The sequence below is a fragment of the Trachinotus anak genome, unplaced genomic scaffold, assembly GCF_046630095.1.
Source record: "Trachinotus anak isolate AG129_WGS33_773 ecotype Australia unplaced genomic scaffold, CSIRO_AGI_Tana_v1 ptg000001l, whole genome shotgun sequence".
NCBI classification, from domain to species: Eukaryota; Metazoa; Chordata; class Actinopteri; order Carangiformes; family Carangidae; genus Trachinotus; species Trachinotus anak.
Window position 1 is genome coordinate 10,611,338 of NW_027273852.1, and position 26,334 is coordinate 10,637,671.

Genomic DNA, 26,334 nt, shown 5'->3' on the forward strand with positions numbered 1-26,334 from the left:
ATTTCAACAGCATGACCCTCCACATTATACCTGTACTGCATCTTTATTAGCATGGCAAGGCAAAAGCCTATTGTGTAACACATTACAGTGTGAGTACTACAGAATACTGTCACTGCTTCTTGATGGAGCACACAGTGGATCTCTGCAATGTGAGAATACAAACATTGGAGCTTGATTACCATCGCCCACATGATCTATTTTTACAGCATTGCACTTGTTCCTTATTTTCAGATTCTAGCATCCTGTCTTTAAACATTTTGAGGATTTAGTCAGGCAGAACACCACCATTTTCTATACAGTTAAATCCTTACATTTATTGCTGTCCCATTGTCATTGTTTCCTGAAGATGTTTGTGTGTGTGTGTGTGTGTATGGTTCAAATTTGGTAAAAAAAAATGTGGTATAACATTTTAAAACTAGAGCTGCAGTTAACAATCATTTTTATTATTCTGCCTATTACTTTCTCGATTAACTAATTAATCGTTTGGTCAATAAAATGTCAGGAAAGCCTAGGTATCTATCTATCTGTACAACTGTGATTATGACTTCCATTAACCGCGATGGCACCGTGTAATGACTGAATACATTGTTACAACATTGAAATTGATAGAAGTGTAAAATCTGACTTTTCTTTTTCCACGACACTGGTGTCACAGCTCCACATACAAACGAGAGCTTTTCTATGTCACAAAAGCAACCAGACACATTTTTTTTTCTTTCTCCCAGCCACGTCTCCCAGAGCAGCTCCCTTGAGGAGATTCGTCTGGACGGAGACAAGTTTGTGCCACCAGCGCCCCGGAAGGTGGAGATGAGACGAGACCCAGTGCTTGGCTTTGGCTTTGTTGCAGGCAGTGAGAAACCTGTAGTGGTTCGCTCAGTCACACCAGGTAAAGTGACCCAGCTGTACAGTGAGCTCTTATACAGCTGTGACTCATTCGATCCGTGTCCATTATCAACACATTCCCTGAAGGAGATGAAATACTCCTAAAATGTAGCTAGGGAGGGGAGATGAAACCCACTCAGGCTGTAGTTTATGTTGATGATTCACTGATTTTAACAACCCTGAATGAGTAAGCATTCATTAGAGCCTCGAGCCACAAGACAGGAAACCAAGAAAATCAAGACAAATACTATCACTGTGCACACTTTGTTCCACTTCTTGTTTGGTGTGTGTTGAACAGGGGGTCCATCAGAAGGCAAACTGATCCCAGGGGACGAGATCATCATGATTAATGATGAGCCCGTCAGTTCAGCGCCCAGGGAGAGGGTTATTGACCTTGTCAGGTATGACAACACAGTAAGGTGAGATGCCATTTGCCTGCTGTCAAACCTGTTTTTGGTAATTCTCCAGTGCCTAAAAAGTATTCATCCTTCTTGGAAGTTTTCATATTCTACTATCTGACAACATTGACTCAAATTAGATTTAGTGTTGCCTTTTCACAGTAATCAACAGCAAAAAAGAACGAATACGAAATACATGTTCACATAAGCATCCATTTCCTTTAGTAGGACACACTTGAATCATCACTGGCAGCCAATTTTAGTTAAATGGAGATCACCTTAGTGTAGACAACGGCTTTCACTTAATTGTAGCAGAAGTTCAGCTGAACCTGGAGGATCTACCTTTTGGTGAGTCAGTATTATGTCAAAACCTGCACCATTAAGACAAAGAAACACTCCAAACAACTCCACAAAAAGGTGTTTGAAAAGCACAAGTCATGGGAGGGACACAACCACATTTCAGTGTCACATTACTTCCCCTTTCATTCAGTGTTGTAAAACAATAAAACATGAAAACGTCTGAGGAGGATGTACTGCGGCTCAACTTTGTAGTTCAATGTGGTGTTTTACTTTTTGTTTCTCATCTAAGTTATTTAAATAAACTATATTTTCGTTCACTTTCTATCCCGAATAAGAAAACGCTAGAATTAGTCCATCATTGTAGTTTGTTTTTATTTTTATTTTAAAGTGCCATAAAACCAAATGTTTCAACTGAATAAATGTGGTACATTATTGTAGTATTTCATGCATCTCATTAGATTGATGTCACTGAAACAGCTGAGTGTCTGGCTGTGAGCATTCGGCCCTCGTAAGAACTGTGCGGCAGTCTGTAAACAGTACAGTAGTACAGGTAAAAGTGTCCATGTTGACATTCTTACACGGCTCCTGTGGCCTTGAATGAGCCCTGTCTTTGCAGTAAGACTCTGCGCTGTGGAGGCAAGACAGGGCTGCCTGGAGCATCACTTGTACGCAATGTTCCTCCTCCTGCTGTCCACCATGAAGTGTCAAAAAACAACCGTAAATGCTTCCAGGACACCTGATATATTTCCAGATTTGATTTCCCTTAACCACAGGACTTTTTTTTTTTTAAATTGTCTACACCTTTTATTGAAAAATGAATCTTTCATTAAAAATGTTCTTTCCTTACTGCAGGAGCTGCAAGGAGTCCATATTGTTGACTGTTGTTCAGCCGTACCCAGTAAGTTTCTCCATGCTCTGTGAATGAAATCAAGTACATTCCATTAGGCTGGTTGTGTGTTTGGAGCTGATTATTTTGTTGACTCTATGAAAGCAAGTCATTAATCATGCCATATGTTTGTGCTGGCACTGTATCAGTAATGCCTTAGCTGAGCGTTAGAGCCGGGCTAACTCAAAGGGAGTCCAATTGCTGCAGCCTTTCCAAGTCTTCTCATGTTGTAGCGTCAGATCCTCACAAAACCTCAGATGAACCTGCCACATCAACATTTACTTGAGTCACAGGGCACCAGATGGTGGTGAACACACAGCACCAGCATATATTCGGCCTTTGTTTGCAGTTCACATAATAAGTCAGTGGAAATGGAATTATGCTTGAATTCCATCCAAAAATAGACCAAAGCATCAGTGTGTGGTCACAGAAAACATACAGTATTCAGCGTAGCAGGAACCTTATGATGAAATCTGGCTATTCTCTACTCACTGTGACAGTAATTATGTGTGTTATATCAGGCAACATTTCCTAAAACCTGAAAATCTAATGTTTAAATATATCCATTCACCTTGCATTTCAATTAATCATTTTGTTTGGTGTCTGTGTTGCAGACTCTCAGCATAATGAGTCACATAACAAGAGGCTAAACATGAATGATTTGCAGGAAAACATGGGTGTAATATTCCACAACACTCAGAGGACCAAGCAAGCCTTTTAATCCATCCTGTAATTATTTCTGTTTGACGAGTGTTTCTTTGCAGGCTCATTGACACGAGCAGTGAGGCTGTCCTCACTCTTCTGCTCTTATAAAGTGCCACCTTAATTGCATCAGCACAGAGTGGAGACATGGGATGTCGTCATGTTTCAAGAGGAAAACGTCCTTGAATTGTGTGGAGATGAAAAATACACGACTCCTCTCTGAAGGAACTGATTGTCCTTTAAATCTGTTTTTCTTTTTCTCTTTTCCCTCCAAAAGTCACCCAAATCAGCATTCATCAGCGCAGCCAAAAAGGCCAAGTTAAAGACTAATCCTGTTAAAGTCCGCTTCGCTGAAGAGGTCATCATCAACGGCCAGGTCCCAGTAAGTCACGCTGGACATTGATTCAGTCTGTACACATCAAGGTTCTTCGCAGCAAACGGCAGCAGCAGACTTGAACTCTTAAAGCTAGAGCATGGCACAGAGTGAAGAATTAACTAACTAAAATGAAGACACACATGAGTAAGAGAATGCACTTCCTCTTTCTTTTTCCTTTTCATCAACTACCATCACTGATTGATAGAAAAAGGGGACCCTGTCACAGGGAGCTTCCCCAATTTGTTCGATGTGTCACGCAGAGAAAAGGTTTTTAGGAAAGCAGCTATAAAGTAAAGAGACTATCAGACAGTCATACCCTATGAGAGGAGGACAGCAGCAGAGAGTGATCATTAAGGAGGATGTATCAGTATGTTACTTTATATTATTCTCACTCCTATGTTGGCTCAAAAGAATGTCATGGAAACAAATGACAATTTGACATTTTGGGATATAAGATTTTTAAGACTTTCTTGCTAGTTAGGTGGGAAGATGAACACTACTCGAAAATAAGGATTCTCATTCCATCCTCAGGAAACAGTGAAGGACAACTCCCTTCTTTTTATGCCAAATGTTCTGAAGGTGTACCTGGAGAACGGGCAGACTAAATCATTTAAATTTGACAGCAACACATCCATTAAGGTAGGTGCTGGAAAGAACCCTGATTCACTATGAAATGCTGTTGCATAATCTAAAGTTTAAATGTTGAATGTCATCCACAGCTGCACTGTACAATATAAAGTGCATACGCCTCTCTTCACTATGGCCTTCAGAACTTTATCTGAACTTAATAATGATTCAAACAAAATGCAGCTTGATCTTAGTGAACTGTGGAGCAGTTCACCTTTCCTTCCTTATTTCAGTTGCAATTAAAAATCTGATTGTATGTTAAGTAATGTTCATGTTTTTGTGTTTGTTCAATCATGAAAATGATTTATGGTTATGGTTTAGAGCTGAGCACGAGCAGACTGCTGCATCTGCACAGTTCTTGTGTTTTATTAACTTTGACTTTGTCTATGTAAAAGGACGTCATCTTGACCCTGCAAGAAAAGCTATCCATTAAGAGCATTGAGCACTTCTCTCTGATGCTGGAACAAAGAGCTGAGGGATCTGCCAGCAAACTCATGCTCCTGCATGAGCAGGAGATGCTAACTCAGGTGAGACAGCTCTCTCTGGTGCCAATAAACAGGACAGACGCAAGTAAATAATAAACTTGATGGCAAAATATAGAGAGGATACTATCCTTCTCTCCAGTATACAGTTAAGTACTTTTGTATTCATACCGTAATGTGCAGTACTGTACTGTACAACGGGAGCAAAATTTCAGGCTTGTTTAACAGAATAGTTTTACATTTTAGGAAATATGCTTAGTCACTTTATTGCCAAGAGATAGAGATGATTCATTCATTTCCTTTACTTATCTGTTTTTAATTAAACAGATGAACACAGAAGACATTAGCTTAGCTTGTAGCATAGTATAATTGCATAAACTTCAATCCTGGACTACAGGGAGTCACTGCTTCCAGCCAAGAAATGGACCCTAAAGAAAACTGCAACTTCTTGTTTTTACACTTTGGTTTTTGTATGAATTAAACAAAAGAAATAAAAGGTGTTAATCAGTGATATTTAGAGGTGCTGGCAGGCAATTTTAGTTGAACTGTTTCGCCCCGTTTCCACTCTTTATGCTAAGCTAAACTACCCATCTCTTGGCCTCAGCTACATGTCAAATAGTACATGCCGTGCAGTATCCTTGTTTGTTTTGTTTGTTTGTTGATAATATTTCCATTAGCTACTATATTGTAACAGTAGATACTTGGGGTTCACAAAAACCCTGCTTAAAAAAAAAAAAAAAAAAAAACGAAATAAATAATCATCTTAAAAAATGTGTTAGCATTTTGCAGACGCACACTTCATGAGTAATGGGACCCTCCTTGTCTTCAACTTGCGCTCTAGGTGACACAGAGGCCAGGGTCACACAAGATGAAGTGCTTTTTTCGCATCACTTTTGTCCCAAAGGATCCCCTGGACCTGCTTAGGAGAGACGCAGTAGCATTCGAGTACCTCTATGTTCAGGTGAATATCAGCAGATGCTTATGGTGACTTGAAATGTCATTTTTGTTATGCTAGTCTAGATTTCAGTCTATAATAATGGCCTCAGAAAACACATCGTTGCTGTGGGTGTGTTGTTGTCTTGCATGACTGAAGTGTAACCTCTCCCTGTCCTCTCTCTCTCTCTCTGGCTCCTCCAGAGCTGTAATGATGTGGTATTGGAAAGATTTGGGTCAGAGCTGAAATACGACACGGCCCTCCGCCTGGCTGCTCTGCAAATGTATATTCTAACCATCAATACCAAGCAGTCCCAGAAAGTTTCCCTGAAGTATATAGAGTAAGTAGATTGGATTTCACACTGCATCATTCTTGCTAGGATCAACTTCACGTCTCCCATCTACAAAGCCAGTTTGTTATTTTTAAGGACTTATTCCGGCTGTAGAGGATCCCACTAGTCCAGAATGCTGTTATTCAATAAAATAATTATGATCTCACTAGTGTTATTCTGCTGCAATGCCAGAGGATACACCCCTGCTGGTTACTTAATAATTCTGAATGTACCCTGTCATTTGATCAATGCACCACCTCTAGGTGAAGTAAATTGATTGCCGGTCAAGAATGATGACTTGACTGTCTTTCATACTGATTGAGTGACCTTTTTTTAATCTTTATGAAATGTGTGTCTGTAGGAAGGAGTGGGGTCTGGCATTGTTCCTGCCTCCTGCAGTGCTGTCTAGCATGAAAGAGAAAAACATCAAAAAAGCCCTCACTCACATCCTCAAAACTAACCAGAACCTAGTTCCGCCTGGTAAAAAGGTAGAGTCTTCATCTCTCTCTCTCTCTCTCTCTCTCTCTCTCTCTCTCTCTCTCTCTCTCTCTCTCTCTCTCCTCTCTCTCTCTGTATCTCACACCATCTCACTCTCTTTGCCCTGCGCCACATCTGAAAAGACTCCTGACTACCACCTAGTGGAGTGTTAGGCTTCAAAATGATGGTGCTGGATGGTGGCAGAAGTGAATGTTACTTCTGCTGTGGAGAGATTATTTAAATAATTTCAGTTTGTATCTTACCCTACGTCTCTTGTTTCTTTCCCTTTCCAGCTGACTGCCTTGCAGGCAAAGGTCCATTATCTCAAGTATCTCAGTGACTTGAGGCTATATGGAGGAAGGGTGTTTAAATCGACACTAATTGTGAGTAACACCATCACATTGTATGCAGCTAGTGTGTGAGAAACACTTGACAAGTCACATCATTTGCATGCAGAAAGGGATATAAGTGTTAATACTCTCTTCCTGTTTACAGCAAGGCGAGAAGCACACAGAAGTGACATTGCTGGTAGGCCCCAAGTATGGCATCAGTCATGTGATTAACACCAAAACAAACCTGGTGGCACTTCTGGCTGATTTCAGTCATGTCAACCGCATCGAGATGTATACAGAAGATGAGAACAGGGTTAGAGTGGAACTACATGTCCTGGACGTAAAGGTTAACAAGCCTCCTGCCCTTTTAAAACATAAGCATGTGCTGACCGGCTTTGTAAATTTTTCTGTGGTTTTACCTAAACAACACCAAGTCTGTTCAGTAGTCATTACAACCTCATTCTACAGAGCCATTCTCCCATTTATTTTGTGCTAACTGTCATCTGCTTACCCGCCTTTTTCACAGCCCATCACTCTGTTAATGGAGTCTGTTGATGCAATGAATCTGGCATGTTTGACTGCTGGCTACTACAGATTACTGGTGGACTCTCGACGCTCCATCTTCAATGTGGCCAAAAAAACAGACAGTATGGAAACAAGTACGTCTGAAATGATCCCAATGACTCATCGAAAAGATGTTTGATTTAAATACAATTGTTTCATGTTTTGGTTCCTCTTTGCAGGCAATGCAGCGAGAATAAAGCAGAACTATCAGGCCATCGAGTGTACATACAGCACCCCCCATAAAGGATATGATGACAGGAACAACCAGAGGTGCAGCCAAGATTATTCTGACCAGGAGTGTGAATACCTCGACCATGGGAGATGTGAAGGTCAACCAGTTTACATAACTGAGATCCACCAGCCCCAGCACCAAATGCACATGGCAGAGAGAGTGGAGTGCTGCAGAGTCCCTTGCTCCCAAACTTACCTCAACATCCCAAGGCCCAAATCCCAAGACTCCTCCAGAAGTGCAAAGGTCTCCTTCATATTTGGAGATCCCCCCTTAGACGGTGTAAACCCCCAAAATTTGGGCTACCAGAGACTGATGGATGAAAGCCCAGAGATTCTAGACAATCACAGCCCCATGTACAGGCGTCTCGAGGAGGACTATAAGATGATGGATGCCATAGAGGACGGGGATGGGTACCAGTACTCCACCAAAATCTTTGGTCCTACTGAGTGCATCGAGGAGCCACTGCTGCATGATATCTGCTACGCAGAGACAACAGATGACGCAGAGGATGAGGATGACATCAGCTGTGAGGAGGACATGGTGATGAGTGACATTGACAAGCCCACATTACTGTCACTCTCAGGATCCAGCGATGACATCATTGACTTGACCTCCCTCCCTCCCCCTCCGGAGGGTAACGACGAAGAGGACAATGATGTACTGCTGCACTCTCTTAACCTGGCCATTGCTGCTCCCCCTCCTGGCTTTCGGGACAGCTCAGATGAGGAGGAGCAGCAAGTGGCTGGGACCCGGGCCCAGGGGGCCCGCAATGATATCCCAGTGTCTCTCATAGATTCAGTGCCCACCCATGGAGCAGAGGGCCAAGGGGAGCCTCTGGACGATGCAGTGGTGTCCACCTTACAGGCACTCGAGGCTCTAGCTGCATCTGAGGAACAGAGTCCAGCACAGTCAGAGAGTAGCACAGGTTCTCCTTACACTATTGTAACGTTCATCCATTAACACCACACATGTTCCAGCCATTCACTTTTGATTTGTTGTTGTTGATTTTTTTTTTCAATAAAGCCCATTTTGTTCTATGTTTCCATTTGTGTGAGTTTTTCTTCATTCATTTTAGCATACAGGCAGCTGTGTTCATTACAGTATCATTCATTTGTTTTTGTTTTGTGGATCATTGTTTGTTTTTGCAATTGCTCACCACATAATGTCAGACATTTGTTGCCAATATAGAAAATCTGAAAACAAATCAGGTTAAGTAGCCATCTATAATATGCTATTTTAAGCCAATGACAGTTCTTTATGAATATTTTATAGATGCCAAAATTTTACGTGGAATGTTGTAATGTAGTGATTTACATTTATTATTGTTGGTGTTATTTCAAAGTACTCATTCACTCTTTTTTCTCACTCATGCTGATTTGCATTGTCATTACTATTAATTAAATTTGACTCATTCCCTAATGTGTGATATTTTCCATTTGCCTCAGATGGAGTTGTTAATGAGGTGTTTGTCTTTCTGTGGTACACAGGTGTAGAAATATCACGAGCATTTAGTCCCGAGTCCTCAGATTCTGGCAACGAGACAAACTCCTCTGAGATGACAGAGAGCTCCGAGCTGGCCAGCGCTCAGAGACACTCGGAGAACCACCTGAGGATGCATGTAGCCATGACAGAAGGATACCATGCTGCGAATGAAGAGAAGACAGAGGGGACTGCACAGAGTGATGGTGGAGCAGGAGCTATGCAGTACAACGCCCAGGAGCATCAGGAGGAGGAGGGTAAATCATCTGCTGTCGCCTCCTCCCAGATATTTCACTCAGATGGTGGTGAGATGGAGCCAGAGACAATGGAAATAAAATCTGTTAGTGAATACTTCACTAAGATGCACGTGGGCTCCGTAATGAGCAGGCAGAGAGGAAAACAGAGGGAGGCAGAGAGCAGAATGCAAGGAGGTATCTGTGAAGCATCCGATAGATCTCACATGACCTCTCAAGATTCATCTAAAGAGGAGCCCCCTCATCTTGTTGGGAAGTATAACGCTTTCACTGTGAGAGATTCCTATTACATGAATCAACTTGATCTGGGGCGAACTCACTTTAAAGACAGGCATCAAAAATTGCAGCAGAGAGCACCCGGAAACAAAATGGCAGACAATCTCTCTCCAGAATGTGTGAATGACTCACAGGCTTCCCACGCAGACAGGTTGACAGTAAGGGGAGAGAAACAGGACTCCGATGAAAGAAGCCAAAAGTTAAATGCCCATCTCCGCTCCCCATCGAAAGCGCCCATCCCTGCAGAGGGAGATGCCACTTCCCAGGATAACGAGCAGCAGCAAATTAAGATTCCAGCGGCAGAGCAAGACGTCACACGGTTATATGAATACCATGTGAGCAAGCGCATGTCATCGTTGCAGAGCGAGGGCGTTCATTCCCTCCAAAGCTCACAGTGTTCCTCTATAGATGCCGGCTGTAGCACAGGCAGCAGCAGCTGTGCCACTCCGATGGATTCTCCCCTTTGTGCCACAGACAATATGCATGTACTGTCAGAGTCCTCGCTCAAGGGGCTGAGTTATGTAACTGCTGAGGAGAAAGCTTATGGGCCTCCAGGCCAGGGGAAGGCTGGACATCCCATGGACCCCACCCTGCTGAGGAAGATCCATGCAGCTACCAGTGCTGAGCCTGGGTTCACAATTACACGGGATGGTAGTCACAGGATGCCCAAGATAAAAGAAACCACAGGTAAAACTAAACAGGAGGGTGCTGCCTCTTATCTATGTCTGTGTGACTTTTAAGGAAGTTGCTCGTTACAAAAAATATGCAATATTTTTCAAAGGGTCAATTTGTACAAGTAAAAAAAAAAAAAAGAAATTCTCACTTATGTCTAGCCGCAGTAGTAGTATGTAGCCATAGGGATAGTTTTAGTTGGTTTTTGTCAAGAAATGCTTAAGGCTGTGAGCACCACAAATAAAACCCCATTCACCTCTATTATATTGAGGTGGTGGCAGAAAGATATTTCATAACGTGGAGAAATAAAACCAAAACTATCTGCGAGCCTAGATGCCACTAGACGCAAAATTTTGGACTTTCTGCTCATTCGCTTTCTTGACTGATAGCACTTTCACATCTGTCTGTTTAATATGTAGCTGGAGCCACCAGCTGGTTAGCTTAGCTTTGCATAAAAACTAGAAGCAAGGGGAAGTGTAAAAGTGGCAAGTTGTGGTTTGTTCGAGTTATGTGCAGTGACTTCTTGTTTTATTGTCTTCACCATGACGTTGACAGGCAACCAGCAGAGTTTCTAGGAGGTTACTGCATCCATCCATGAAATTATCCAAAATATAACCCTCTATAAAACTACAACTTCAAATTTTGAAACTTCAGTTTTTGTACAGATTAAGCAAATGAAATACATGTTAATTTTTGAGCTTTAGAGGTGCTGGTAGGCAGATTTTGTTATCTTCAGTAACAGGGTAGCTTTATTCTGAGCAGACAGGTGTTAAGAGTGGTATCAATATCAAAGCGAATAACAGTTATTTGCAAAATGTCAAATTATTTGCTTAAATGTCACTTGTGCTGCTTTCATCCATTTAACCCTTCAGAATGTAAGATAACTCCTTGTAACAAGTATGTGAATTTACTTTGAAGAACAGTGTTTTATCATTTTAGATTCATGAATACCAACAGCTAATGAATAAAAACATTTTATTACAGATGAAGATGTGCTGTCAGCGAGATGCTTAACAGTTCTCTTTGTTTTACTACTACCCCTAGTGTAGCTTGCACACAGCTGAAGAAGGCTGGGGAAGAGTCTTCTTTAGCTCTCTGTAATGAGACCAGTACCACCACCAAAACCATGTCACCATCATCATTACGAAGTAGCACAGAGTCCAGCTGGCTTACACAGGCCAGCCCCGAGCCCAACTCACACGCCCTGGCTTCCCCCTCAAGCGGATCCTCATGTGACCCTCCAACAGGCAGCCTCAGGAAGCCACGCAAGGTTCGGATGCTCAGGAGGAGCTGGAGTACCATAATGCCAAGTTCTAGGAGCTTGGAAGCACTGTTAGAGAAGACCAAAGCCACTCTTCCATGGAAAAGTGGCGGTCAGAATTTCCAGTCTCAAGATGCCCCAAAAGTACAGAAGATATTCTCCTCCAAAACCTTGCCCAAAAGCTTGTCCCAGGGTTCAGTCGCCTCTAATTCATCTGGTAGAGGGGTGCTTAGAGGAGCCTCCCTCTTGCTGCCAGACTCAACAGCACCAACGCTGGATGCAGGTACCTGGAGGTGCCGTGGGCCATTCAGTCACTGCTTCCTCAGGAGAAAGACAAACACTGATAGTGACAATGGAGGCAGAAAAATGCCCTCAGATGCTCTGTCCTCTGTTAGCTCAGTTTCTTTCAGCTGCAAGGAAAACGCAAAGCAGAGAGCAGACTATAAAGCTAAGCAGAGTAATAAGGCCACTGCAATGAATGACATGAGCCTTAAAGCAAGGCTAGCTCGTGTAAATTCAATGAAGGGAAAAACCTACAGTCTTCACACAGGGTTCGCAATTGCACGGAAGGATGCCTTAGAGATGATCAGCGTGCTGCGTTCCAGCGTAGGCCACGTGTCCAGAGGAAAAAGGCCCGAGGTTAGCGAGGCTGACATGGAAACATATTCCCAGCTGCTTTTCATGCAGGCCAAAGCGCTGAGCAGCGCCTGCAGTCAGATGGCTGTAGAGTACAGCAGTCCAGAGGAGCTACTGCTCACTCTGACGCACAGCTTCCACACACTGTGCTGCCTGACACAAGCCGGCATGTCACTAGTGGAGGGCCTGAGCACCGAGAGGGAGCGGCGTGAGGTGGTAGCCAAGGTGGATGAGGTCGTCATGAACTACGTGTGCCTGCTGAAAGCCGCTGAGGCGGCTTCAGGACGCTCCCCCAGTGACCAAAGTGTGAATGCATTGACACATCACTCTGCCACCATGTCTGCTATTATAAACGCACTAACTCACTCACTGAAAACACTGCTCAACAAATAAACTGTTGTTATTTTGTCTCTATTATTGATTTTAAAGCCATACATAAGAGACATGGGTTTAACAACCAATGTGAACTGCTGTGAAAAAAAGAATCTTGCCTTGTGTATACAATATTTTATTATGTAAAGTAAAAATGAAATTATATGAATCATTAAAGTTTTAAATAGATTATATAAGGGCCTCTATGAAGAAGCATATGACCCACCTCTAAAGTATATTATCTAATATTAAATAATAGGGATTATTTTAGGGATTTATTGGTTATATTATGGGTTTAATGTGTAGATTATTTCAACCTTATTGGTACCTTGTTTATAAATTGTTAAAATATATATTATGTTGAGAAATGCATACACTATATACAGCTGTAGACAAATCATTGCACAAGATAAGATCAAATGATCAAATAAAAGTAATGCATACGACTTTCTCATTTGCTGGATTCACCTTAATTTAATGAATACTTTACACATGAACACTGAGTACTTTCCTGTTATTTTTTGTCAACATCATTAAAAAGATTAAAACTTTTAAAAAGTCTTATTTCAAATGATTTTTGTCTATTTGTTTTTGGCTCCAGTCTTGTGTGTAGTTCTGTTTACCACCAACCTCTCATACAGTGCCACATTTTTATTTAATTTTGCAGTGGTACATGCAAGTTCCTTATGTTTAATTCTCAATTCAGTTGATCTCTGAAGCATTAAAACAGGATAACAGAGGCTGACAGAGTGACTTTTCGAGACTGTACATTTGCTTCTAAAATTGCATTATTCATACAGAAAAGTTGCTTGACCCATGTTTAGTTGTATAACTATGTTTAATAATTCATTATTTTACCATTTACTCATGCCTGGGTGGTGGTAATGCTTTTTGCATTAATGATGATAGCCCACTTCACTTAGGGGGCTGGAGCTGGAGAGAGTGTTTGCACAGTGTTATGTGTGAGAGTAGACAAGCACATGTTGCATGATGTGTATACATCTGAGTAAAACAAGAGTCTACAGCCATGCTAGCTACTCTATGAGGCCGTATTATGGCACAGCGGTGCTTTGATCTGAATGCTAACATTGGCATGCTAAAATGCAGTTGTTTTGGCAGGTGATGTTCACCATGTTCACCATCTTAGTTTAGCGTGTCAGCGTTCTAACATCTGGTCATTGGCATAAAACACAAAGTACAGCTGAGGCTTATGGAAATGTTTTTAGTTTTGCAGCTATTTGGTCAAAGTATTGGACAAATTCAAGTTTTGAAACTTGAGGGTACTTCAGTGGATTAACAGTCTTTGGTTACTTCCTAAAGAGGGGGGCCATGACAGCATGCAACATTTCACTGTAAGCCATAGTTGTAGAAATATTTCAGTCTGGAGCTAAGTGGTGGAGTGACTGACAGACTGACATTGCCATGCCTACAGTCACACCACTAGCATGGCTAAGTTACTTTGTCGTCATGCCTTTTGACTGTGCAAGAGGCTGATTAGGTAGAATATTAAAAAAAACAAAACAAAAAAAAAAACTACAGTACCTCTTCCTGCATTTGGTTTATCAAATAAAGGCCCAAACATACTGTCTGTGAGAGTGAGAGTCAATGTTACTCAGCCATAGCCACAAAGCAGAGACAGAGCACAGAAGAAGATGCTACCTGCTGCCAGAATAGCATGTTTACCATGTAACATGGTAAACCTAACCCCAAGCATGGGTTTCACTTTCCCCTGCAGACTAATCAGAAATGAAACAGCCCTTTCCACGGATGGTGGCCCCTGAGAAACCCACAACTCCCCCAGCTGTGCAATTATAATGTACTAAAACAGAAAAAGACCACTTTCCTTGAACCTTTTGCTCTTAAGGTCACATCTTCATAGAACTCTTATCATAAAGCTCATGTGTGCCCTTTTATATAACAAACAGCAATCAGTCAACCATTATCAAACAGTCATCATATTAGATGGAAGATTTAGATGTGTGTGGTTTGTGACAACAGGGAAGTGATTCTAGATAATTATACACACATTGGGCTAACCTTGCCACCTGTTACTTTCATCATATTACCTAAGAACTGATCATCATTGTCACACTTATTTCAGTGCTCACAGGACTCATAGCAGGACATCTTTTCAGTCTCTCACGTGAACGATGCTCCTACACCCGGTGAGTAGCAGTTATCTTTGTTGATATACTGTACAGCATGTCATGACAGGGCATTTTAGATTTGACCAGAAGGGCTGCAAACCAGAGTAGAAAATGAAATGTTGGTATCAATTCCTGGTTGTCTTATAAAGTAAAATATGCTGTATGTTCTTTGATGTCATTTTCAATTCTTAAAAAATAACACTGCATGTCATGCTGAATGCTTGGCAAGTGTAATAGGAGTGTGTTTGTTTAGTGACTGTATCATTAACTTTCCACCTGCACACATTTCTCAGACAACCGCCTCTGTTTCTGTACAGATGTGTGCGGCACTGCTGGCCCTGTGGTGCTGTCTCTGCATTTCGACAGCTACCATTTCTTACCCCAAAACTCTGCCATGTGATGTTAGTGAGGTCACCAATGGGAGTGTGGTGAAAGTGGACTGCACAGAGAGAAGCCTCAAAGAAGTCCCCCTTGGCATCCCCAGAGAGACTACCAATCTGACGCTCACCATCAATCATATTCCTAAATTAAACTCCTCCTCCTTCCACGGTTTGGAGAACCTGACTGAGATTGACATGAGGTGCAACTGTGTGCCCATCAAAATTGGCCCCAAAGACCGCATGTGCACGGAGAGTGTGACAATAGAGGAAAACACCTTTACCAGCCTGAGGAGTCTGCGTGCACTGTATCTGGATGGCAACCAGCTCTACAGCATACCCAAAGGCCTGCCTTCAAATCTGGTCTTGCTGAGTTTGGAAGTGAATCACATTTGTAGTATTTCTAAAGCAAACCTCTCTGTGCTCAGGAATGTTGAGATGCTTTACCTTGGTCAAAACTGCTATTATCGTAACCCCTGTAATAACTCCTACGGAATAGAGAACGGTGCATTTTCAGACCTTAACAATTTAACATTGTTATCTCTTAAATCTAATAACTTATCTTTTATTCCACATCAGCTACCCACAAGTCTGAAGGAGTTGTATCTCTACAACAATAATATCGAAAAAGTCACTGATGAGGATTTCAAAAACTTAACTAACCTTGAGATTCTAGATATAAGTGGAAACTGTCCTCGATGTTACAATGCCCCTTTCCCATGTACTCCGTGCCCAAATAATTCACCACTAAAAATCAGCGAAGCGGCTTTTAAAATGTTATCAAAGCTCAAGACGCTCCGCTTGCACAGCAACTCTCTGAGATGTGTGTCATCTGAGTGGTTTACCAACACAACAGAGCTCAGAGTGCTTGATCTCTCATCAAACTTTTTGGCAAAAGAAATAGGAGCCACCAGCTTCCCACATTTCCTGGGCAAACTGGAAGAACTGGACCTTTCATTTAACTATGAGCTTCAGCAGTATCCTCGGACACTGACACTAAATCGCAGTTTCTCCGACCTCAAATCCCTTAAAATTCTCAGACTAAAGGGTTTTGTGTTTCAGGAGCTAAAACTAGGCAGCATCGCTCCTTTGAAGCCTCTCAAACACCTGGAGGTTCTAGATCTGGGTACAAACTTCATTAAAATAACAAACCTTAGTATTCTGATGGAATTAAAAAGCTTTAAAATAATTAGTCTGTCAGACAACAAGATATCTTCCCCCTCCGAAAACCAAGATGCTGTTGGTTTCTCCGGAGGAGAGCCCTTGAACTGGTCTCCAATGTCAGCTGCTGCTGAGTACCAAAGTAAGGAAGTGAGAGAGATTCATTACTTCAGATATGATGAATACGCACGCAGCTGCAAATACAAAGACAAAGAACGTGGTGTTGTTACATCTTTTGTCAAAAGACAATGTAGTCACTTTGGCAAAACCCTGGATGTGAGTAGAAACAACATATTCTTCTTGCATTCAAGATTTTTAAATCTCAGAGAGCTGAGATGCCTCAATCTGTCTGGAAATTTAATGAGCCAAAGTCTGAATGGCTCTGAATTTACCCATCTGTCTAATTTAAAATATCTGGACTTCTCATCGAATCGCCTGGACTTGCTCTACTCCACTGCATTTAAAGAACTGACAAGTCTGGTCATCCTGGATATAAGTAACAACAACCATTATTTTGAATCTGAGGGCTTGACTCATATGCTTAATTTCACTAGAAATTTAAATAATCTTAAGATACTGATGATGAACCACAACAAGATCTCTACTTCCACTAACACAGAGCTGGAGAGTCAATCTCTAGAAAAGTTAGAGTTCAGAGATAACCGGTTAGATGTATTGTGGAGAGATGGGGACACCAGATATTTCAATTTTTTCAAGAAATTACTTAATCTGACTGTCCTTGACATCTCTCACAACAACCTCCATTTCATTCCAGCAGAGGTGTTCAGCTGTCTGCCAGACAGGCTGTCTGAGCTCTACATCAAAAACAACAAACTAACATCCTTTAAATGGGAGAAACTACAACTTCTACGTTCTTTGGAGGTATTAGATCTCAGTGGAAACAGTTTAAATACTGTTCCACCCATGCTGTCAGACTGTAGCAAATCTCTCAAGAAACTCATTTTACATAAAAACCAAATCCTAAAACTTGAGCCAGATTTCCTCAAGGGTGCCTACAACTTAAAATATCTGGATCTCAGTTTTAATTACATAAAGCACATTGAACAATCCAACTTTCCAGATGATGTCGTTAATAAGATGGAAAAGTTGCTTCTGCACAAAAACAGCTTCTCTTGCACTTGCAATGCCACTTGGTTTGTAACATGGCTCAACAGGACCACAGTGACCATCCCCAGACTGGCCACAGATGTGACCTGTGCCACACCAGGGGCACAAATAGGTCATCCTGTAATCTCAGTGGACCTGCTGGCCTGCCAGCACCACTACCTGTCAATCTTCCTCTACACCCTCATGACTTCTATCGTCATCAGCTTCCTCACCCTGTCCATCTCCAGCCATCTCTTCCTGTGGGACGTCTGGTACATCTACTACTTCTGCAGGGCCAAACTCAAAGGCTATAGCCGTCTGTACTCCCAGAGCTCCGTGTATGATGCCTTTGTCATATACGACAAGGAGGACACCGCCGTGTCAGAGTGGGTGATGAACGAAATGTGCATTCATCTGGAGGACCGTGGAGACCACTGCTTTACACTGTGTCTGGAGGAACGGGACTGGATCCCTGGGTGTCCCCTGATCGACAACCTCTCCCAGAGCATCCACAGGAGCAAGAGGACTGTGTTCATTCTCACCAACAAATACATTAAAAGCGGCAACTTCAAGACAGCATTCTACATGGCCAACCAAAGGCTGATGGATGAAAAAAATGATGTTATCATCCTAATCTTCCTGGAGAAGGTACGTTGCAACTCAAAGTACCTGAGACTGCGCAAGAGACTGTATAAGCGGTCTGTGCTGGAGTGGCCAACAAACCCTCAAGCCCAGCCATACTTCTGGTTCAGCCTGAGAAGTGTACTAGCTACGGAGAGTCACAAACAATACAACAATCTCTTTAAAGAGACACTGTAGATAAAACAATATGTTGTAATACTATGGGATTATGTACTTCTGTATGAACTACACTGTGTTTATATTTCACCATTTAAATGTAAAAGCAAAAGAAAATGATTGTAATATTAATGATTAATCATATGCTAATTTTAAATTCTATTTACTGAAACTGGCTGGCATTGGACATTTGCAGAGATGATTACATTTTCCATTTTCTACTTAGTCTGACATAATAACAAAACTGTCGACATATCATGAAACAGGGAAGTGAAACACATCCATACTTCTTCATTTCATATAGTCTTTCTGCCTGAGTCTTGTCGTGTTAACCAACCAACTTGTTGCATCTGTTTTCAGCAACAGGGGATATTTTTTTTCGATGTGTAATGTATATTAATAATGAAGAAAACAGTGAATAAGTAGGTTATTTTGACCTGTGATGACTTGATGGCACCCAAGGCAGGCACAATTTTTTAAAAGTAGTTCATTTTAAATTTTGCCTGAAAGACTACAAAGTGCCAGAACTCCGTCTGCGGGATCAATACAATACATGCACAATGGTGAGTTTTATCAATACAAGTTTCTCTGTACGTTTTTCAACATTGCTTAATATATAGCAGAGGATAGATTTACCTATTTACATTTTATTCATCAGATTTATTAGTCAGCAGTTGTCAATGAGTTACTTGTTACCTGCATGTGCTTTAATTGAGAATGCTTCTGTAATATGTGTAATGATTTTGTATTTCTGTGATTTTATGCCAAAGACTTTATAACACTTGAAAATACTTGGACTAACTCTGCATGAATCTATTTGTGATTTTTTTTTCTGACTGTTCATGTTATTCATTAAAAACTGTCTTGCATTTTTGATAAAGGAGTGCTCTACTGTAAATATACCACATTAAAGTTTCCTCGCAACTGTATGGGAAAAAAATTATAGCATATCATCTTCCATTTTTTTACTCTAACTTTAACTTTAACTGATTTTTAGAGAGCTACGGTTAACCACAGTTAGCGGTCCCCTAGTGGACTAATGATTACAAACTTATGCAGTCCAGCCAAATGTTGCATGAACTCACAAAATGTATTTAAAATTCTAGCGAGATCCCAAAGTTTTGGAACATACCAAATGTATCAGGATGATATTTTAGGAAATGTGTCTAAAATTATTGACAGGACATTTCAATTTGATATTTCACTCACTGTAAACATCAAACAGCTTCTATGAAGAGCTGAAACAAGCCAATACAATATCTTTGGGATACTATCAAATTAAATGAAATAATTTCAACAATGAAGGGGAAACAGGATGTTAAGGTGAGACCATCTATCTTTTGGAAGAAGAAATAACACATTTTGCTTACTCACAAAATTCATACAGAATTCATAAACAATTAAAACACACATGTGCTTAGTTCAGTGCACTAAGGCTTTTTGCTGGTACAGTCTGACTTGGTATGACCAGTAGTTCATGGTGGCTAATGTTAGCTACTGTTATCTCACAAATGTCCCTTGTGGCCACAATGCAACAGTCTTTACATTGTCTCCGTGTAAGAGGTTAATGTAACATTGAATTCAGACCAAATACCATGAGCAGCCATTAGAGTGAGGGCTATTTCACTTACAAGCTACTGCCACCTGCTGGATACAGGTGGCACCATTCTGAAAAGCAGTTTTCAAATACCTGAAGGATACATTCACAGTTTTTGTTTTTAAAGTCTTAAATGGTAAAATGTACCTATGAACACTGAACCTCGTTTTGCTTGCTGCAATCATTCTACCTGATCAGACTGGAACTTATCTAAGATATCTACTTGATATGACTATGGATTTTGTCTCCATCACTTATGTTGGAAGTATATTAGGAGGAGATCTCTTGATGTGCAACAAGATCAGGAGAGATGAGATTATTGCTTTCAGACAAGAAAAAATGTGAGGCTATCCTCATGACATACTGTACTAGAAGTTACTTCATTTAACTAATTTTATTGTTTATCTACAGGCTGTCAAATGTTGGATGCACCTGCTGCTGTTCTGTCTCTATTGCCATTATGAGCTCCAGCCTGCCGCATGTAAACCTGGGTGGATGTTACCACAGTTCCCTTGTGATGTCAAAGCCGACAATACCTCTGTGGTCATTTTTGACTGCAAAGGGCGTCGTCTGCATGCAGTACCCGATGAGATAACTAGTAATGCAACTGAGCTGGACTTATCAGAAAATTACATCAACAACATTTCAGTGAATTCATTTTCTAAACTGGTGAATCTGACTAAACTCAATCTCAGCTGGGCAAACAAGAAAGAAGCAGTGACCATTGCTGCGAATGCTTTCAAAAATCTGACAATGCTGAATCATCTGATACTGACTGGCAACTGTCTGACACAAATTCCCAGCAATCTCCCTCCCAGCGTGGGAATCCTTGAGCTGAGCAATAACAACATTACGTTGTTGGATAACAGGAGCCTTGTCGGTTTAACAAACGTGACACAGCTGTGGCTATCCAAAAACTGCTACACCTGGAATCCTTGTAGGAAATCTGTGACTATTATGGAAGGCATTTTTGCAATTATGACCAAACTGGAGGCTTTGGATTTGTCCTTTAACAACTTAACCCACGTTCCCAAAGGATTACCTCAGTCATTAAGAGTGTTAAAGCTGGGTTCTAACAAAATTCAATACATATCTGAAGAGGATTTCCGTGGGCTATATAGTTTAAAAACCCTAAAGATTCAAGGGAACTGTCCAAGATGTCAAACAGCTCCATATCCCTGTGTCCCTTGCCAAAACATTTCGCTTGGTATCCATCCTAATGCATTTGACAGTCTAGCGCAGCTTGAGACACTACACCTAGGAGGAAACTCACTGGACCACCTGAAACCCTCCTGGTTTGAGAAGCTGAAGAATCTTAAACAATTGTTCCTGTCATTTAACTTCTTGGTAAAAGCAATTACTGGGGAGGCAAAATTTCTAAAATACCTTCCCAGGCTAGAAAAATTTGATTTGTCTTTCAACTTTGCTCTCAAGTACTACCCTACAACACTAAATCTTTCAAAAGACTTTTCAAATCTCGTGTCACTGAGAACTTTGCATTTGCAGGGTTTGGTCTTCCAGAGTATTGGACCGGGCACACTCAAACCTCTGTATGAGCTCAAAAATCTATCCGCACTGAACTTAGGGACAAACTTCATTATTCAGTCTAATTCCTCCATATTCAGCAGATTCCCGCGTCTGAAAATGATATACCTCGGAGAAAACAGGCTGTATCCCATCCCAGTTAAAAATCCCCCACTTCCAAATGACGGATACAATCAGAGGCCAGGCCTTTCTATTCCACCTTTCATAAAACCCCATCCAAAAGACTTTGCTTTTGAGATATCACACCTCCTTATCAAGCAAGAGTGCTTTCAATCGGGTCGAGTGCTAATCCTCAGCTCGAATAATCTGTTCTTCATTTCTCCAAAGCAATTTGACGGCTATGGAGATATTGCATGTCTCAACCTCTCAAGAAATGGCTTTTCAGCAGCACTTAATGGCACAGAGTTCTCCTTGCTGCCTAATCTGACATACCTGGACCTGTCATTCAATAAGATTGATTTGGCCTATGACAACGCCTTCAAAGAATTACAGAAACTACAAGTACTAGACCTCAGTTATAATGAGCACTACTTTAAAGCATACGGGATAACACATAATTTAAATTTTATAAAAAATCTGCCTGTTCTGAGAGTGCTGAATATGAGTTATAATGCCATTTCCACATTAACAACAAAACAAATGTACAGCAAATCATTATCAGAACTTCAGTTTACAGATAATAATCTTGGGACTCTTTGGAAAGAAAATGATGGCTCATACAACATGCTTTTTACTAATCTTATTAATTTGACAATTTTAGATATATCCCGCAACAAAATTACAAAGATTCCAATTGATGTTTATAAATATTTGCCACATAACCTCACCAAACTACGCATAAGCCAAAACTTGCTCACTGATTTTCAGTGGGACAGACTGAGGTATTTCCATCAACTTCAAATTTTAGACCTGAGCTCCAATTCTTTATCTAAAGTGACAGGTATAAACTCAAACATCACTCAGACTTTGACTTTCCTTAACCTGAATCACAATTGCATTTTCCAGTTGGACAGTGGATTTATAAAGGGTCCTAAAAGCCTTACTACTCTTAGCCTTAGCAACAACAAACTGACCACCATCAATCAATCCACCTTCCAGTCGGGACCTGATAATCAGATTCATACTTTGTACTTGCAGGGCAACCCATTTCAGTGTACCTGTGATATATTAGATTTCATTCTGTGGATTGAAAACAGTGAAATAAATATCCCAAGACTGACCACTGAGGTGACATGTCATACACCAGAAAACCAGAAGGGTCAAGCACTGATATACTTTGACATTAACCAGTGTGTAAATGACATTCAAGCATTCCTGATGTACATTGTCACAACTTTCTTCATTATTGCTTTTATGATTGTAGCAACTGTTGCTCACTTATTTTACTGGGATGCTTCCTATGTAATACACTATATGAAAGCTAAGTTGAAGGGATACAGTTCCTTGAACTCATCAGACAGTGTATACAATGTCTTTGTGACTTACGACACCAGAGATCCACATGTCTCTGAGTGGGTGATGAGAAATCTGCGAGTGAAACTGGAAGAGGAGGGCGAGAAGCATCTTCCTTTGTGTCTGGAGGAGAGGGATTGGCCCCCAGGAGTCCCACTGGTAGAAAACCTCACTCAGAGTATCCGGTACAGTCACAAGACCCTTTTTGTCTTAACAGAGGCCTATGTTAAGACAGGTGTTTTCAAGCTGGCAATGTATTTGGCCCACCAAAGACTTCTGGATGAAAATGTGGATGTGATTGTGCTGCTGATGCTGGAGCCTGTCCTGCAGCACTCTCACTTCCTGCGTCTGAGGAGGAGGCTGTGTGGGAAAAGTGTTGTAGAGTGGCCGAGGACAGCAGCTGCAGAGCCCTGGTTTTGGCAAAACCTGAGGAATGTTGTCAGAGTAGACAATCAGGTGATATACAACAAGACTTATTTAAAGTACTTTACCAGCAGGTGAAGCAAGATAAAGATGATGACTGCCTGGGAACAACTTATAATTGAATTATAAGGACAATGTTTTGAAATCATTGTTTTATAGCAATACATTTGTTATTTCAGGACTTTTATCCCTCTGCCTGAAGACAACTGAACACATGATCTCATAAGTTTTGCTGATACAGTAACAATGATAGGCCACTGAATCTCTTGTGATATGTGTGCAAATACTAGAGTAAATAAATAAATCCATTTCAAATCTCCTCTCTCTGTTTCTATTATCTGTTCTTCATCTAACCTAGAAAGTATTTCTATGGTCAATGTCCAAATTCACAACGTGGAAATTCACTGTATATATATGAACAGAATGAATTGCATGATCTTTCATTGCAAGTGTTTGCTGCTAGTTTGAAGATTGTACTAATACATTTCTCACTTAGCTTGAGTTTTCCATTGCATTCCGACCTGGTCATTACACCTGTTGCCCACACGGTGTCACCACTGACGCAGTTTTAATAGGGCACAGTGTGCAAACCTGAACCTAAACTTATTTCCCAACTCATTAACCACTCTGTAGTCAATATTTTGTTCGCTGTGTGGCAAGAACAAACATCTGGAGCCGCCATGATGATATCCAAGCCTTCTCTCGGGAGAGGAGAAGCTTAAGTGGACCGGGTTAACTCACCTAATCCGACACAGCCGGGTGCTGCTGACTAAACGCTGTCATTTTAAATAAACGCCCACACTTCAGATGCAGTTTATGTAAAATTGAGTGGTCGGTCGCTTTGAGAGTGTTTTTTTTTATTTTTTTATTTTATCACCCTAAAGGCGAATACATGTATGTACAAAAGCAGCGTTTAGTCGCCGTGGGCGTGACGTCAGGGGGTTATTTGCATACTGCGCAGTATTTATTGTGTGATTGACGCTGCAGACATCACTCTGCCGCTGCGCCAACCAGAGCTTCGTCCTGTCACCTCTCTGACCAAAACCCCTGGTGAGTGTGTTTCCGTGTAGTAATTTTATTATTATTTTTTAATCACATGCAAGTTTATTTCGAGCCTGCTTTTAATTTGGCGCGGCTGTTGAATTATCCAGTCACGGTTCATGAATCTTTATCACGTTTCTCGTCGGGTCGCTGTGTCCTGGCTCAGCATCAAACGGTGTCAGCTGCGCGATAGTTGGAAGAAATGAGAAAAAGCCCAACAGACAGCGTCACATTGTTGCTTTGTCGTGTGGTCTGCTGTCACTTAGCTCAATCCGTTTTGCTCGGCATGTTTAACGTAACAAGTGGACGTTCACCCGGGAATCTCTAGTTGTTCTGAGGGGGACTGGGATGAGTTGAACCCGGTCTGTTCCTCCAGGGAGCTTGAAAGGGCGGTGGTCCCTCAGCTCAACCACACTCAATGACTGACAAAGCGTTTCTCAAATCATGCGTTCGTGCACACAACAATCGTATATTTGCATACATTTCGACCCCGTTCTCAGCCCTAGTTAATTTGATTTTATAAATGGCCTTACAGGTTTTTAATTTAAACTTCCAATTGGCTTTCTACGTGCTCGGTGTGTTAATTGAACTCTTGAAGACAAACATAATTACACAAATCTGGTTTCTTGTCTGCTCAGAGCCTCTGCAGACATGGCTGACAAACCTGACATCACAGAAGTCACAACCTTCGACAAGACCAAACTGAAGAAGACGGAGACTCAAGAGAAAAACACACTGCCAACCAAAGAAAGTAAGTACCCTTCCTGATTTAACTTAATCCACAGCATTTAGTAGCCATGGTGGACAACCTTAGAACTAATGATGCCAACTGTCTTCCTCACTTGCAGCCATCGAACAGGAGAAGTCAGAGTCATCATGAAGATCAGTCCTCCTGTACACTGCACATTCCACAAGCCTTGCCTCTTTCAACCTTTTCCAACATGTATTCCAAGTTGCAGAACTTAATAATTGACAAAACGTTGGCTGTACAACCACACAACTCAACTTGCCTAGATGTCCCTCTGGTACAGTGAGGAAGTGTGGCTCAATGTCGGCATGAGTTCCTGGTCACCTGTTTTTTGCTGGGGCTGTATCTCAAGGTGTCATGAAACAACTGAGGGACCTACACTTCATGATTTGTAGCCCTGCTCTAGCCACCTGTGAATGCTCACAAAGCAAGCTGTGTTTCTTTTTGTAAAAAAAAAATCTGGAATGCACAAGTTTGTTAAATATGCAAAATAAAAAAATGTAAACTGACTAATGTGTCCTTGTGGGTTGTTAATACATGTACACACTGTAGGCTCTTCATACTACACTCGCCCAACCTGGGCTATAAGAACACTAACAAACAAATTGGCCATTTTGTAGGTGTCGCATCTGTCTCTAGCGCTGGCACAGAAATCCCCAAATGACCTAAACAGCACTGACAATCATCACTTCTAAAACACTAACGGCAAAACTTGTTTGGATTTGTGAGTAAAAAATGACAAATCTCTAAATTTTTGTACATATGGACTCAACTGCACAAGCACTTCAACTGTTCAATAAGCAATCCAGAGTTCGTCACACAAAAGATACATCAGAGTCAGAATCAAAACTGTACAATCTGTGGTAGAGGGGGGAAATGAATTCAGAAAATTTTAACACAGTACTTTACTGGATTGTAGACAACGACTAATGTTTGGGTGGGGTTGTGTTTTTTTTTTCTTTCTTTTTTTGGTGTGTGTGGAAGGTGAAATGACCCTGGAAGTATCTAAGCGGCAGCTGTGATAAGAGTTGGTCGAATTCTCTTAAATAATGCTTTAATGCTTCTTATCTTATCTCCTTTAACATAGGAAACACTGGACCATGCCGATGCACCATTGTAGTTTAACCAGGGCAGGCCCACATAAATTATTTTCACCTCTGGAGTCTCACTTTTGCCTCATTCCTCAGAGGAAAATAAAAACAAACATCCCCACCACCACCTTGCTTTACATTAGACCAGCCATACAGTCGTGTCTAGTCCTATACAATAAACTCAAAAGTTCCTTCCTTGCAGCTGCACCAGGCCCATGTTCAACCAAGCCTGAGCAGGAGCACATCCCCAGTTCCTCCCCACTCTGCCTCCAGCTGTAGCTACAGCAGCTTCCCACTGTGAAACTGCAAAGAGGCAATTTCCAGAATTTTTCTTGCCTTAAATGGATCTCAGGTGCTGGATTAGAGCAGAACAG

The 26,334-nt window shown here is 41.3% G+C and overlaps 4 protein-coding genes across 8 annotated transcripts in view; all 4 read left to right on the top strand.

The window, feature by feature from the left end:
• The window catches only part of frmpd4 (FERM and PDZ domain containing 4), a 45,039-nt gene extending 31,535 nt beyond the window's left edge, over positions 1 to 13,504 (top strand). For 3 of the 5 annotated variants that reach the window (XM_071475307.1, XM_071475298.1, XM_071475314.1), the window contains 15 exons: positions 726 to 886; positions 1,181 to 1,283; positions 2,433 to 2,478; positions 3,446 to 3,550; positions 4,076 to 4,183; positions 4,567 to 4,698; positions 5,495 to 5,614; positions 5,791 to 5,927; positions 6,280 to 6,406; positions 6,689 to 6,778; positions 6,891 to 7,073; positions 7,254 to 7,386; positions 7,471 to 8,448; positions 9,011 to 10,219; positions 11,254 to 13,504. In XM_071475307.1, coding sequence (XP_071331408.1) covers positions 726 to 886; positions 1,181 to 1,283; positions 2,433 to 2,478; positions 3,446 to 3,550; positions 4,076 to 4,183; positions 4,567 to 4,698; positions 5,495 to 5,614; positions 5,791 to 5,927; positions 6,280 to 6,406; positions 6,689 to 6,778; positions 6,891 to 7,073; positions 7,254 to 7,386; positions 7,471 to 8,448; positions 9,011 to 10,219; positions 11,254 to 12,494 — 4,873 coding nt within the window. In that variant the 3' untranslated portion in view covers positions 12,495 to 13,504. The other 2 variants (XM_071475332.1, XM_071475324.1) reach the window with 2 other exon arrangements.
• Positions 13,505 to 13,556: 52 nt separating this feature from the next.
• tlr7 (toll-like receptor 7) lies at positions 13,557 to 19,006 on the top strand. The gene is made up of 2 exons (XM_071475367.1): positions 13,557 to 14,638; positions 14,938 to 19,006. Exons 1-2 carry the CDS (start codon positions 14,624 to 14,626, stop codon positions 18,082 to 18,084), a joined length of 3,162 nt encoding a protein of 1,053 aa, XP_071331468.1. The 5' UTR covers positions 13,557 to 14,623; the 3' UTR covers positions 18,085 to 19,006.
• On the top strand, positions 18,106 to 23,400 carry LOC139620143 (toll-like receptor 8). The gene is made up of 2 exons (XM_071475379.1): positions 18,106 to 18,626; positions 20,072 to 23,400. Exons 1-2 carry the CDS (start codon positions 18,624 to 18,626, stop codon positions 23,156 to 23,158), a joined length of 3,090 nt encoding a protein of 1,029 aa, XP_071331480.1. The 5' UTR covers positions 18,106 to 18,623; the 3' UTR covers positions 23,159 to 23,400.
• A 570-nt stretch (positions 23,401 to 23,970) lies between these two features.
• On the top strand, positions 23,971 to 25,378 carry tmsb4x (thymosin beta 4 X-linked). Its single transcript, XM_071475529.1, has 3 exons — positions 23,971 to 24,130; positions 24,760 to 24,872; positions 24,970 to 25,378. Exons 2-3 carry the CDS (start codon positions 24,773 to 24,775, stop codon positions 24,999 to 25,001), a joined length of 132 nt encoding a protein of 43 aa, XP_071331630.1. The 5' UTR covers positions 23,971 to 24,130; positions 24,760 to 24,772; the 3' UTR covers positions 25,002 to 25,378.
• Positions 25,379 to 26,334: the final 956 nt, after the last annotated feature.